At 49.5% G+C, this 13,370-nt stretch overlaps 3 protein-coding genes across 3 annotated transcripts; 2 read left to right on the top strand and 1 right to left on the bottom strand.

Annotated features, from left to right (window-relative positions):
• Positions 1 to 120: 120 nt before the first annotated feature.
• Positions 121 to 995, bottom strand: BCR38DRAFT_462955 (uncharacterized protein; the record flags this gene model as incomplete). The annotated part of the gene is made up of 5 exons (XM_040862627.1): positions 121 to 256; positions 290 to 477; positions 578 to 713; positions 789 to 854; positions 888 to 995. 5 exons carry the CDS (start codon positions 993 to 995, stop codon positions 179 to 181), a joined length of 576 nt encoding a protein of 191 aa, XP_040721595.1. The 3' UTR covers positions 121 to 178.
• Positions 996 to 2,710: 1,715 nt separating this feature from the next.
• BCR38DRAFT_418621 (Frag1/DRAM/Sfk1 family protein) lies at positions 2,711 to 4,411 on the top strand. The gene is made up of 3 exons (XM_040859240.1): positions 2,711 to 3,190; positions 3,241 to 3,688; positions 3,759 to 4,411. Exons 1-3 carry the CDS (start codon positions 3,173 to 3,175, stop codon positions 4,031 to 4,033), a joined length of 741 nt encoding a protein of 246 aa, XP_040721596.1. The 5' UTR covers positions 2,711 to 3,172; the 3' UTR covers positions 4,034 to 4,411.
• An 8,473-nt stretch (positions 4,412 to 12,884) lies between these two features.
• Positions 12,885 to 13,301, top strand: BCR38DRAFT_405019 (uncharacterized protein; the record flags this gene model as incomplete). Its single annotated transcript, XM_040857917.1, has 1 exon — positions 12,885 to 13,301. The coding sequence occupies one exon, from the start codon at positions 12,885 to 12,887 to the stop codon at positions 13,299 to 13,301; it is 417 nt and encodes a 138-aa protein (XP_040721597.1).
• Between the last annotated feature and the right edge of the window lie 69 nt (positions 13,302 to 13,370).

A 13,370-nucleotide genomic window follows, 5' to 3' on the forward strand; every position in this document is an offset into this window, starting at 1 on the left:
GAAGGTTGCTCATAGACTCGATGAACAAGCGCATTACGACCCGACCAAAGCACCAACTTAGGACATGCTGGAGAATAGAGAACTAGTGCCATAGACATGGAAGATCATATTATTATGACGCTAGGAGATAAGCATTTTTACCTGTACTTCAGTTGTGGAGACCGATTTAGTTCCCACTTTAGAAAGCACCAAGATACTTGCGCCGGATGCTTTCCATCCTCAGTTCGTACGGCATCGGCGTCAAGTACTTGTTGACCTATTCCTGCCAAAATATATTCCGGAGATTGACATTCCACGCACAAGTGTATTCCCAGTAATACGGGAACCAGCCTTCCGTTTCCCAATCTATGATGCTAACAACATCGTTGGCCCGCACAAGGATGTTTAAGATGCTCAGGTCGCCGTGCGTGAAAACCGGTCTACCACATAGCTGCCGGTAGAAGCCAAAAAGTTCGTCGAGGGAGGGAGGTAGGGAGGCTCTCGTACTGTATCCCGGTGTCTTCCTCGTTCGCAAGCGCCTCATGGAAGTCACAGGCCGTAGCGAATGGGCCCCAGAACAGCCCCGAAGATAATCAACAATCGCAGAAGGGGCCGCCGTTGACGTTAGCAACGCCCATCCCTTCAGGTGGGCTGATAGAGCGAGGCTCAGCAACCATGCTGCGGAGCTGATTGAGGATCTGTGTCTTGGACTTTCCTGGGCGGTTGCGCCATCCCTGCTATGCCATTTGCCCATCAATCCGGCTCATGCCGGTATATGCCGCTCCCTTGTGGACGAACATGCAGTATACCTTCGGCACTGGAATCGATGTGTGCTGGGCGACAAACTGTATGGCGTGTGCCTCGGCCAGGCTTGCCTACGGCTTGATCTTGATGCAAAACTTGAACACGGATAGAAGACCAGTCGAAGGTTTCCATAATTGTGGCAGGTATTTTTGCATCTTAGCCTTGACGATGAGAAGGACCACGGGCCCAGCGTTGATCGGGTTTGATTCCATTTACACGTCCTCCGGACAAGGTGGAACCTAGCCGAGGCGGGAGAAGAGATATGGGAGCGATCGGATAAATACACAAAACAAAAATGAGTATACATAGTATACCAGCTATGCTCCCCCCTTCCCCCCTGTTGCCAAGATGATATGTGGTCCGAGGAGTGGAGCTAAAGTGGCGTATGCGTAGTAAGTTGAAGATCGACAGTGATCGGTTGTGTACCCGTACCCACTGCTTCCAAATCAAGACTAGTAGCCGCCGGCAGAATGAGCCCCATATCTCTGGCAGCCTATCTCCAACTGGACTGCCATTCAACCGAACTACGTGGCTGGATGGCTGGCTTTGAAACAATACAAATTCCTAATTGTACGATAATCAGTGTCAACACGAGTAGTTAGCGTAAAGTTATTGGATTACAGCCATATCAGAAGTATAATTACCCGCCCATACATAAAGCCACAGCAGTAGTGAGTGGGCTGGAACAAGACAGTTGTGGGATTGAGCGCCATATGTGTGCCTGAGGTGGTGCCTGAGGTGGTGCCTGAGGTGGTGCCTAAGGCAGTGAAATCGCTTGTGTAGATAAAAAGGTCGACACCTGCCTACCTACCTTAGATGTAACTTCTTACATAGGACTCCGAGCAGTCAATACACACATCACACTGCGCATCGAGCATCGTAACCAATACAGGATCTGTACAGAGTCATCATCTGAGGGTTGAATCCCTCAACAGTCATACAATCAATCAATCACTTTGAACCCTCATTAGTCAGATATACGTGTCATACAACAAAAGTCCTACACTATGGAGGCCATATGCACTACGGGAGGATGTTAGGTGTTCCTTTTCTTTCTTTTAAATTTTCAGCTTCAATAGGTTAAGCGGTGTGGAATAAACTAACTACGAAGTCGACACTGTTATATCTAGGTATACTTGCTAGATGTACTAGGGCTTGGCTGCTCGATTGTGTCAATCACTTGAATTCGCATTGGTCAGATATACGTGTAATACAAAATATCCCTGGTGAGCCTCACACCTGGCTCACTAATCATATTGTGAGTCTCACGTCTGGATCATTGATCCGTAGGTGAGTCATCATGCGACCTTCTTCCTAGCTGCCTGGTTCGGACAAAGTCCTTCCATTCCGTTGATTCCACCTAGACCCTAGCACTCCCATAACATAAGCTAAGAGAATGAAGAGAAACGATATGGTCGCGAGGAAACGAACGCAAGAATGATTTCTTGCATTGGGCAGGCTACTTTTGACCGATGCCTAATATCGGACGACGTTTGCGGGCCCCGCCCTGGAGGCAGCCGTATTATGTATTGGTCAAGATCCGTACTGTTTCTGTAGCCATACTAGTCGTCGACCGTCCCAGTCCATAACTGTACTGTATGCTCACAGCTGTATTGTTATGCATGTTGTACTGGTCGGAAGTCGTACTGTTTGCACTGCTCGCATCCATGCCAGTCTGGGGCGAGACACACCAGTCCGCGCTTGCCTTCGTTGGAGCTCGTACGTCTCTTCTTTACAGTTCTATCTGGTCTTGCCAGGCATATTCCATGACATGGCCGGAGCTCTCTGGGGCCATCCCGGAGCACACTCGGTTGAACTTCAACGACACGCAGCTTATGCGGTGCAAGGTAGATATAAAAAACGGAATGGACAATTATTTTGCTGTATATCTACCGTCTGGTGTGATGCATGGTCGAGACACAAAATATGAATGGGTTATTTATGCATGTCAGCTCACCTTCGAGGAACAATTTTAGGGTACGGCTCAGGCGGGCTCGGGGCTAAACGCTGCAGTGCAGGGAAACCCATTTACCGGGTTCTAGGCTTTGTTCCTGTTCTAATTGACGTCATTAATTTAGAAGCACGAAAACAGGCAATGCTAGCACGGTAGCCAGCACAAATTTCCAAGTTGGATGGGCACAGCCCCATTTCTGGCAATTTCTTGACGTACAGCTGTGGCTTGGATGCGATTTGGACGGAGTTAAGTGCAATTACGGGCCCGACAGGAACCCGTGAGACGACGGGTGCTGGCGCAACGAATCAGCCCTTTATCAGTACTTATGACGAAAGACGTGTGAGCTGAAGTCATCGCAAGCGCTTTATTCTTTTATATTGATCGTTGCCACTACCCTACGCTCAGCACATTTCGCTCAAATTTCAAACGACAGCCATGAAACTCTCGTACTGGGTAAGCTGTCCTTCGCGTACCATCAGAAAATGTGCTGAATTCGATTTCAGGTCTTTCCCATCATCTCCGGCCTTGTATGGTTTGGCACGCTGCTAGGGCTACTCATACACTGGGTAGTTGACACGAAGAGAACGAAATATGCTTCCATGCAAGGGAACCAATCAATCGCTTACATATCCGATGTTGGCGCGCAAAAGCTGAAGCCATTGTTTGTTGTTGGCTGCGTTATTACAACTGTGTTCCTCGACCTTTCCTTTGGATTCGATCGATGGCTACGACATAAAGGCCGCCTGGTACCAAACACCACCAGAGGCGAGAAGATTCTGTCAGTGCTCGTCATTGTTTTTGCCGCTATCGGAACCATTGGGTTGTGTTTCCTGTCTGGGTTCGACACAGCGAGACACCCGATGTTGCACAACGTTTTTCTCCTGTTATTCATTGTCGGATATCTGGGGTCTGCCATTTTCATCTGCTGGGAATACCAGCGTCTCGGTATAAGTGAGTACTCCGATCTTTTCAAACCAGCCGTTCACTCCAGGCCGTCCATGGCTAACAATTGACTTCACAGAACACCGAGAGCATCGAGTCTTGAGGATCAGCTTCTGGATTAAACTCGTGTTTGTAGTAGTCGAGTTACTGCTCGCCATCGCTTTCATCGCCACCAATTTCCTTAAGATGTACAATACTGCGGCCATACTTGAGTGGACGATAGCATTTGTCTTCTCGTTTTACGTCTTTTCATTCTACGTCGACCTATATCCCGCTGTCGCGACGCGGCATGAGAATAAAATCATGACTCCATATCGGATGGAAGAGGCGCCACTGCACAAAAGGGGGCATTAAAGCTTTTAGGAGGCACAACGTTTGCGCTGTTTATGAATAGTCGAGGGTGTCAATGGATCCATTTTGAACCATTGTGGGCTAGCTCCGGGTTGTGCTCAGGGGCGGTCGTCGTGCGAGGACGAATATACGACAGACATCAGGAGCTGCGCTCATTTGATGCGGTGGATTGCGATTGCATGGCTGGCGTTCGGGGTTCATATGGACATGGAAACAACTTAATACTCTGCTTGTAGACTGGCCATTCTCATTGATGTTCTTGAAGCAAACGATTATGCCATACGATAATTCTACGTGTAAAGCATAACTCACAGCCAACTTAACATGACTGCGTCGCTTGACAACCACGACCACCTACTATACTACTCAATCTACTCAATCTAAAGTCCAATAGGCCGTACATTATGGGTGATGGTACCCCTGTCAATTTGTTTGTTACGCAGTTGCAACTGTTTGTTGTAACTCTGTTTCTCTGCTCTCAACGAGCTTGACAGACCCATATATTACACATTCGGGAATTCATCTACATGTCTCTTGTAAAAGGCGATACGTTGGCAGAGAGATCGCCTGGCATGGACTAAACTGAGAGGCGAAATGTATGTGAAGAACTCAGGCAAATGGTCTATGCCTGGAGGACACTGGAACATGGTAGGCAAGGCCATTATATCGGTAAGCCCACCCATATCTGCATCGAAGGCGAATCAATGACACGGAGTTCGACTTCAAAGGCAGTCTAGGGGGACAACCACTGAACGAGATATTTCTGAGAAATCACCCGGCCCTTGCTGGGCCTTTCCAAGGCGCAGGCGCGGTCCAACCGGTTCAAGCTGGTTGCGGGAGTGACATTGACTCCGAAGTGGCTACTGTATCCACGCACGATGATTTGGTTCCATGTAACATCATATCATATTGTCATCTGGACTTGATCCAAAGTGGCTGCAATTATTGATTGGGGCCAGGCTGAATGGTACCCCGCGTAGTGGGAGTTTTGTAAGGCGCGGCGGGTAAAGCTACTTCCCGATTGTTTCGACAGCGTCTCTCAAGAAGACCGGCATGCGAAGTACTTGCTGCTTATCATTGGCCCAGTGGAGGAAGAAACCTACTACCACCCTTGGCTTTGGTTTTTGGTGTCCAAGGGCAGCATGTAATGAGGTAGCCAGCCCGCATACACTTTGCTCACATAGCACATAATTTAATGCAGGCTTGTAGGGCACCATTGGTTTTGGGGACGTGAAATTTCATGCCATACTGGCCGTTTCAGCCAAGATGAATTGAATCAGTCTGCAAATTTCGATCCGGCCAAGCTAGAGGAGCTTCTGAAGGCACTGTTCTCATACGAATTCACTATCACGAACTCGCCGGCGGCCCCAGGCCAATGGGATAGGTATTTCGCCTTGCCTCCGAATTCTCTAGGCAGGACCTAGTACATAGACCTGGAGAGTCATAGGAAACCAAGTAATTCGATTATGGTCCGGGGAATGGTATGGAAACGCGGCGAGCAGGGAGGACTATCGCCGTTGGTAATGTACCACAGGGACCCTGATGCTCCGGCTGAAGGGGTGAGCGCTGTAATTTATCGTGATGCACTCGAGGAAGGCATGCTACCGCTTTACGAGGCTAGAGATCTTTTTATCCATATAAAGTTCCTATTCACGTGAGTAACGGCACTTCCGAGTGGCTGGAGGGACACTGGTATTTGGTGTATTGACTGGCCGCACAGCCCTGGTTTGAACTCTATCAAGCACGTCTGGCACGCCGGGCTCGCCCTGAAGAATATCTATCAAGTAGAATTTGATTTTCACGAAATGAAGAAGCGTATTTCTCACGAGGCCTAGGCAAGGGAGGTAATTCAGCGCGCGTGGTCCGAAGTCGATCAAAACCTAGTTAAGGACCTGATCGAATCGATGCGACGCCAAATTGCCGCAGTCAAAAAGCCAGGTGGCTGGTATAAGGTATTGGCCCAGCTCGTCCTTCTGCGGACTGGTGTTGTGTTCTAACTTTCTAGGCTTGACAATGCTGGTTGCAGAACGCTAACGATGGTTTGCTAGCTCCGGGCGACAGGTCTGTAGTTCAACTGCGCCTTCCAAATGCGTGCTATTCGGGAGTCAACTGGTCGCGTGCAGTTCGAGGACAACTTCGAGTTGCATGGTGTTACAAGGGCCAACTACGTAGCGAGATGTGCACTCGTCCGAGGGATAGGTATTATTTAGGGGAACCATCGGCTTTTCGCAAAGCTTTGGGAAGTGGTAACACCATTTCGTCGAGATATTACTTATCGAGCTCGACTCCTTCTGTATCGTGGATATGGTGTATTTATAGAGAGGATACTTCGGTGGATCACCCTCGTTTTTATTCTTGTTTAGGTCTCGGCGGGTGTCTTTGTCACTATTCAGCATGAGATGGGGACAGTTGCGATACAATCCAGGCGAGTACCGCCCGAGCTTATGGCATCAACACTCAAGCAGGTCCTGTCGTTGGTATAGGCCTTCCTACAATCGTCCAAAGACGTCCTTCGGCCAAGGCAGTACGAATCTCATCACGATCACCAAATGTGGGAAAGCCAAGAGGTTTACGAAGATCGATATTATTCGTGCTTTCAACCGTCTATTAGTAGATATAGACTCTAGGTATCTCACAGCCTTCACCACCCGCCAAGGCACTTTCCAGTGGAAAGTCCTACCCTTTGGACTCAAAGTCGGCCCAGCCTGGTTCCAAGCTTTCATCAACGCACAGCTAAACGAGCTCCTCGACCTCTTCGCCAGCGCCTACGCTGATGACGTCCTGATCTATACGGACGACGACGATAAGACTCACTTCGAATATGTCGAAGAGGTGATCTACCGCCTCCATAAGGCAGACCTCCAGGGAGACATCAAGAAGTCAAGCTTCAACGTCTACGAGATCGATTATTTGGGAATGGTACTCGAAACGGGCAAAGGCGTCCGCATCGACCCTGCCAACGTGCAAGCTATCCGTGACTGGAAATGGGAAGACATCAACTCGAAGTCCGCCGTACGTTCATTTTTGGGGCTCTGCAACTACGTACGCGTATTCTGTTACCACGCCAGCGACGTCGGCGAACCTCTGGCCCGGTTACTTAAGAATAACGCCGTCTTCGAAAAAGGTCCTGAGCAGTTGCAAGTATTCAATACCTTAAAGAAACTCGCGACAGAAGCCCCCGTGCTCGCTTTCTTTAAGCCTGGCCGTCCGATCAAGGTAGATACCGACGCCTCCGGCAAATCTACAGGAGGAGTGATCTGGCAGCAACAGGAAGATGGAGAATGAAAGCCCATCGGTTACTCGTCTAAGACGATGACGCCGACTCAGCAAACCTACCCTATACAAGACCAAGAACTCCTGGCTGTCGTCAATACTCTAAAGGACTTTGAGCCCGTCCTCTGGGGAACCAAGTTCTTCGTTCAGACAGATCACCAAGCTCTTATCTACTGGCCGACCAAGCGCCTCTTATCCGCTCGCCAAATTCGTTGGTCTTACTATCTCGCCAACTTCGATATCACTTACCGATACCGCCCTGGAAAAGAAAATGTCGCCGCCGATGCACTCTCACGCAAGACGATCGACAATCCAACCGTTAAGGCTCGAGAGCTACAGGAACGTACATTTCCACTGATACCTCCCGAGAAGATCCAACACCAGATTGCTGCCACGTACGCCGCAGATAACTGGCCCCAGGGTATGGATCTTGTCGATCTGATCAAGACTGAGAACGAGGCCCAGAACCTAGGCACGAGAGACGGTAAACTAATTGTGCCCGAGACAACCCGAGACGGACAGACCTTCCTGCGTACGGCCCTGATTCGCGAGGCTCATGAACCTAAGATCTTCGCACACGCGGGACAAAACAAGACGATTCAGTTGCTCAAGCAAGATTATTGGTGGCCTCACTTCGCCCGTGAGATCAAGCGCTATATCAATAACTGCCGAGGTTGTCAACGGAACAAGACCCGCCACGGCAAGACCCCAGGTCTCCTGCATCCTCTACCAGTCCCGAACCTAGTCTGGGAACATGTCGCCGTTGACGGCAAAAACATGCCGAAGGATCCTGAGGGCTACGACTACGTCTGGGCATTCGTATGCCGATTTAGTAAAATACTAGCATCCCTATATGGAAAGAAAGATGACACCGCCGAGACACTGGCTATGAGATACTACCAATATATCTACCGATTCCTAGGAGTACCTCACGTCTGGATTAGCGACAACGCCGGCCCGTTCATCTCTGAATTCATGGAGACGCTCAACAAGCTCGCTGGCACCAAACATCGGCATGGTAGCGCACATCACCCTCAGAGTCAGGGAAGCATTGAAATCACCAATGCCGAGCTAGACCAGAAGCTTCGCTTCTATGTCGACAAATACCAGACGGATTGGCGAAAGAACCTCCCGGCCCTCGACTTGGCACATAATACGGCATATCACTCATCAATCGGCATGGCACCGTTGCATGTGGCTTTCGGTTGCGAACCTCGCAATCCGCTATCAACCGCCTTACCAGCCGTTAACGTATCGTCAGACCAAGCTCGGAAAGCTTTAGAAACCGTCAAGCAGACTAAGGCTGTACAAGATCTCGCCCGACAGAATGCAGTCGCAGCCCAGGCTCAGCAGGAAGCCCAAGCCAATAAGAAACGTCGTCCGGTAGACTTTACGATTGGCGACTCAGTATACGTCAGCAAAAAGGGCTTCTCAACCGAAGCCCCTACGACCAAGTTGGATTCACAGTACGCGGGACCCTGGACCATTATCGAAGAAAGGGGACATAGCTTCGTGCTGGATACCCTGACATGGTATAAGGGCAGTAAGCTATTCCACGCTGATCGTCTGAGGAAGGCAGCCACAGATCCGTTGCCCCAGCAAATACCCGAGCCTGAACCCCCGGAAGAGATAAATGGCGAACCCGAGTGGGAAGTCGAGCGTATTCTGGCATCTAGGTTGTCTGGTCAACGTCAAGTGTTACAATACCAGGTCTCTTGGAGAGGATGCGATCCTGACGAGACATGGTACCCGGCGTCAAATTTGAAAAATGCAGCTACGGCACTAGATGCGTTCCATAAGCAACACCCCGACGCAGCCGGTCCCCCAGTCCGGTTACAGAACTGGATCAGAAACGCTGCTGATGACAAATTCGCTGAGGATCATGACGACGACAACGTGGCAGAGCATAACGCTCAAGGAATTAGAGAGAAGAGGAGGCATGCTACTAGGCATACCTAACGTGGGATAATAACAGGTAAAGCCGTACGACCGCCGCTGCGCGACGATCGAGGCTTGGAGGGGGGTAGTGTGAAGGTCAACCCTCGCAGACTCACTACAACCAGGTGACTTACAGCTGGAACACCTGCCATGGCAGTGCCAGATGGGAAGCCAATCATAACCCTTGTAGGAGCCCCGCCAAGCGTGGACGACTTAGTCGCGCTCCCTCAAACCTAAGTTTGTGATCTTCTTTCCTTCGCTCCTTAGAGTAGAATCTTCTATCTGCAACCACTTATCAATCTGTTCAGACCAGTGTGGGTCAATCACGTGACAACCGTCACAACTAGCCTATACTATAGTAATTCGTGGTCACACTTGAAAGACATATGAATATCTGTGTAACGAGGATACCACACGTCTCACAATATAATAGTCAGGTAGTGCAAAGGGTAGCTAGAAGTAGGCCAGTGTATAGGTGCGTATATTGCAAGACTGATTCTTGAGGAATCTAAGCTAGGTGTGAGCGTCTCGAGTTCTCTTCAGCTGAGCGGTTCCGGAGTTCTACCGGATCGGGGGCGAAACCCTCCCGACTCAGCTGGTCAGCTGAGACCGGCCCGCCATGACGGCTCTTTCCTTACAATCTGACACAAGGGCCTATACGCGAACTCCTTACCTGCTAGGTAAGATTCTAACTTATACCTGTCAGATAGGGCACCTGGTTCCTAGGTTCAGAAATAATATGGCACTAGAGAAGACTATTGTCACTTAAAGTTCAGAAGGCGAAAGGAACCCCTCTTCCCGAAAGTAACTCCGAAGTTCGGGGTCAGACACCTGAACAATGCACCTCCGACATTTCCGAAAGAATCTATAAAGGGCAGAGCAACGGGAGTTCGCGAGAATAGAACACAGAGAAGAACACACCTCATTCATAATACAATCTTATGCACTTCTGACTACTCGATTGGACACACGTGATATTCGACAATACCCGCCTACAGGACTAGATATTACCGAAGCTGAATTAGTAGCGAAATAAGCACGGACCATTCGATTATAGGAAGAGTTACGGTTAGCGGGAAAAGACTATTTAATTGCGGAACTAATGTCGGGTCAACGTCGGTGTTACGAACCGTTGGCCCTAGACCAACATTACAGGCCCGTTCGCAGGCCAGGTGGATACAGACGCTAGGATCACGGGACCCCGCATCGGAGAAAGGAAAAGACCGATAGGTCACGTGACCTACAGGGGTGGATATGTTGGTCAACTACATATCCTACCAACAGGATATGTTGGCAGAGAACATATCCAAGTGGGGATCAGTGAAGGAGAGACGGATATATAAGGGACAGGACTCCCAGGCATTTCATAGATAGACAGTCTCTACTTCAGTGATCAATCTAAGCATCAATCTAACCCATTGGTGAGGCAAACTGCCTTAACGACTTTATTCCCGATTACCCTACTTGAATACTTCAGTTACCCAAAGTACTCTACTCCATACGTCAAACCCCGATATTATTGCTTGAGGACTCCGCAGCAGGACTTACTTACTAGCACAAACCCTTACAGACTCTTTAGTGGTTTACGCAGCTAGACTATTAGAGGTGTCGTTACAGTCGGGTAGCACTGTAAATCGAGATTTCATTTGGCCTGATATCACGTGGTCCACAATAAAGAATTTTAAGTTTCAGCATGACGATGCCGAGTCTTCAATGTGACATCCGCACCAAGTGGTCGCTGCAAGTTGATATTACAAACATCAGCCTCCCATATCGGCACGTAATGGTACGGGAAGTCGAAACCTAGAGCAGATTCTGGGGATAAGATGGGACGACGATAAGCATCATCAATCAGGCGAGGTCTTCAAGGGCAGGGTCTAGTTTCAAGTCGTCAAGGCCAGATTTGGAGGAATTGTTGAGGCTGTCATCATCGGGTTTAATGCGTCCGAAGTGTTCGCCCAGCAGCATTTGTAAGCGGAGCTCATACACAGACGGCAAATTTCAAATGACAAGCTTTTCCGAAACGGGCGGCAACAGCCTGCAGGAAACCATTTTTTTCCCGTCTTGCCCTCGAGTCAGACGACTCTGCTTCCTGTGAGAAATAAGTTATTGCGATCGTTCAGACGCTTTGACTAACCCTATTCGTCTGTGCAACCTGGGAGCGACATGGCCTCGTTAATTGACGTGCCCAGTGCCAATCCCGGCAAAACCGAAAACCTTGCAAGCAAGCCCCTGTACGAAGTATTGCGATGGGGGGTGATACATGAACGAGTGGTTATGTAAGTACACCAGACGGACATACCACTATCAACTTAAGTCCGTCCGTCCGTCCTTCGCCCGCCATTTTGCACTTGATCCAGTGCCTTACAGAATCTCCGGCCCAAAGTGTGCGAACTAGCAGGGCCCCTTCAGCCGTGCTTACAACCAAGGTTATCGCAGATAACACTGGCTACGAAACGAAACAATCCTTTCATCTGTCCAGGGCCTTGGCACCCTACAGGGGATTGTTCCAGGTGTGTTAGCAGGCACCAGCTTCCACGGTAGGAAATAACCTCAGTATCTCAGACCGTGTGATTGTAATCTATCCACCTGGCTGCCCCTGCTAGTTCATACACTTTTGGTCGGAGACTATATTTTATTTTACGCTATAAACTAGTGGTCGTGATCTCGCAGCATCCCCACCCCGACAGTTCGGGTACGACAACGGCTAGCCTCCTTGGCTTCCTTGAGTGGATTTTAGGGATAACACAAATCCTTGCGAAGGAATCATTTTTGCCCGCTATGCATCCACTTGGACGTAGAGTACGCCCCACCGTTGAAATAATTCTAGCCGATGTCATTAACTCTTGTTGAAGGAGAACTCTTGACGAATAGTGAAAACTCGTTTTACCGAACTTGAAGGCGCCCCTCTCGGTACGCTTACAAATGTATCACTCGTATATACCGAATGCATGTGCCATGAACCTAGCACAATGGGTCATTCAGAGATATGGAAATATGTACCTGCACGATGTGCTGGATATCTCCGCCGTCGGCACATCCGAACATAATCTATCGATGATTACCAGCGAATGAACTGGTCATTACTTTATTTCCTGGGCTACCTAGTCCCTGATACCCCTGCCTGCGGTACGTGACTTGCCCTATCGAGATGGCGCCGGACCGTTTGCCGTGCTCTCTTTAGCTGCAGACTCTGTATCTCTCTCGTAAGAAAGCAAGCAAGGCTGTGTTGCATGTCTGGATGTGGGGTTCGCCATAAGACTCATCAGTTTTGAACAGTCATTAGTCCCACAGGCGGCGTGCCTTCAAATGGCTTCGAGCCCTTTCGCCGCTTCTTCATGTCTATCCTGGGTTGACCCAGTGTAGTCAACCACTTCTCTTTCTCTTGTATTTTTGGGCAATACTCGTCTGAAGTGATATAACTTCCTCGGGTCACCCTAAAACGTTCTCAACAGCAAACATTCCCTCGCTCTTGCGTCCAACATTCGATACCTCGAAGTATTTCTGAACTCCGAGCTCCGGTCTTCGCCTCGGGGAATCCTGGCATCCCATAGAGAGAGCCCATCGATCCACACACGATTAGATAGGATAGCACTGCGCTTTCTTCAGCAAAGCTGACTTGCATTATTTGTTGTGCAAGGACATGGCACACGAGCATGATGCCCAACAGGAGACTGTAGGCCCTGCTGATCCCCTGACAGAAGCCAACGCGATAGGTAATTCTGAGTCAGCCTTGCCCGTCTCGGCTGCCGCTGGGGATGAGGAGATAGACCTGGAAGAATCCGAGGAGAAGCGCACTGAGAGGGAAGAAGTGCGGCGCACGCAGAGCCATACAACCGATATCAGTACCGTGACTCGCGCCGCCACCTCCGCCTTCGACAAGAACTGCGAAACGAAGAAGTCCTGGTACAAGACACCGAATCCGTTGCGATGGGGACGCATACCCCCCGTGCCCGAAAAGCGTGAGGAGTCCAGGGAGTATAAGGCTGGCTTCTTTAGCAAACTGACGTTTCAGTGGATGGCACCGTTGATGAATGTTCGTGAGCTCGAGTTCGTGTGAGAGAAAGAATACTGATTGGAAGCCAGGTTGGATATAAACGCTCACTTGAGTCCAAGGATATATGGCTGG

Source organism: Pseudomassariella vexata (assembly GCF_002105095.1).
Source record: "Pseudomassariella vexata strain CBS 129021 chromosome Unknown BCR38scaffold_1, whole genome shotgun sequence".
Classification (NCBI taxonomy): Eukaryota; Fungi; Ascomycota; class Sordariomycetes; order Amphisphaeriales; family Pseudomassariaceae; genus Pseudomassariella; species Pseudomassariella vexata.